At 29.0% G+C, this 1560-nt stretch overlaps 1 protein-coding gene across 1 annotated transcript in view; it reads left to right on the top strand.

The window, feature by feature from the left end:
• LOC107618754 overlaps window positions 1–1560 on the top strand; it is a gene marked incomplete in the record, with an annotated part of 6972 nt that overhangs the window by 446 nt on the left and 4966 nt on the right. The window contains 2 exon segments of the mRNA XM_016320897.2: window positions 1–29; window positions 297–446. Coding sequence (XP_016176383.1) covers window positions 1–29; window positions 297–446 — 179 coding nt within the window.

Below are 1560 nucleotides of genomic sequence, written 5' to 3'. Positions count from 1 at the left end.
CATTCAATTTATCCCCCCCTCCTAAAAAGGTAACCCCTCTCTCTCTCTCTCTATCTCTCTCTCTCTCTCTGTGTAGATAACTCTATGTCCATTTCTTTTTACCCTTCGTTCTTTAAAATTTTGTCTCGTAGCTCAATTGAATTGTGCGTTTGTTTTTTCAAAATGAAAAAATATTCAGATATTTAATTTGATGACTGAATTATGTGAAGTGCTGAAATGGTTAGTTAGTTTTTCTTTTTAAGGTTCTTTGCTGGTAAATTTTGTTCTGATCCGAATAATTCATTTCTCCATTGTAGAAGTGGAGACTGCTGTGTCTTAGGCATGAAAACGCTCCATTGGAAAATAATGGCTCCGAGTTCACAGATAAATTGGCAGGAGATTTGGTGAAGCCTAAAGGTGACAAGTCCAAGGAGTTAAATAAAGATTGGATTGCAACTCTCCATAAGGTATTGATTTCATTTGTTTAGTCATGTTTCATGAAGATCATTTTCAGTATGTTTAAGGAATTTACTCATCTGCCTATCTCTTATATCTTATAACCTATTTTGGCTTAAAAATTTGAAGTCCTGTGCTTAGGCTTGGTTTGGTAGAAAGCACACAGCTACTCGTTTTGGGTTTGATAAATAAAAAAAACAAAAATGCTATTTGTACACTAAACTCAATTATTAAAATCAGCCACTAATATATTTGTGTATAAATACATGTGTGGTTTAATTTATTTTCAATGTGTATTTGTATTTTAACATATATTTTATACTGGGTGGCTGACTTTGGTGGTTGATTTTAGTGCACACGTAACATAGTCTATAAAAAAAAATCATGCAATTTTAAAAAAATATGGGTGTTTTTAAAAGCATTTAAAGTAAAGCTTTTGAAAGATAACTTGTACTTGGCAAAATTAAAAAGGTAAATATCTATTTCGGTCCTGATAATTGTTTAAAGGACTACGAGACTTCCAATAAAAATTTTTTTTCCAAGGACTATGAGGCCTCCAATAAAAAAAATACTTTTTTCATTCTTTGATATTTAATTTCGTGAGACTGATTAGTCCATCTGTCAATGATCTTTTTTCAAAACATACTTACGTGACACGTTAATTACTAATATATCTTCTAAATAAAAATAATTTAAAAATCACTATTATTTTTTAGTTTTACACAAAAAAAAATTTAGCCAATATATTTGAAAAAGATAATAAAAAAAACTAAGGCCTTGACAATTACCTCTAAAGACGAGACTCCCAACAAAAAAGAATTTGTTAATCCTAGTTGGCTCTTAACGGATAAATCAACAGTTTAACATGCCATGTAAACTTATTTCATTAATACAAAGGAAAAATATTAACAAAGAGGCTAATCAGTCTCATAGAAATAAATACCAAGGGCCGAAAAGAATATTTTTTTATTGAGGGTCTCATTGTCTTTCGAAGTAATTGTCAGGGACCGTTTAGAATTTTTTCTCAAATTAAAAAGTCTAATATAACTTCAAATTTAATTAATATTCAAATTTAATTCTTATATTAATATTTTTAAATTTTAAAAGTTATTTTACCAAACATAT

This window comes from Arachis ipaensis, chromosome B09 (assembly GCF_000816755.2).
Source record: "Arachis ipaensis cultivar K30076 chromosome B09, Araip1.1, whole genome shotgun sequence".
Taxonomy (NCBI): Eukaryota; Viridiplantae; Streptophyta; class Magnoliopsida; order Fabales; family Fabaceae; genus Arachis; species Arachis ipaensis.
Note: the sequence above shows the minus strand (reverse complement) of the source record. Positions and strands in the feature narration are given on the sequence as shown.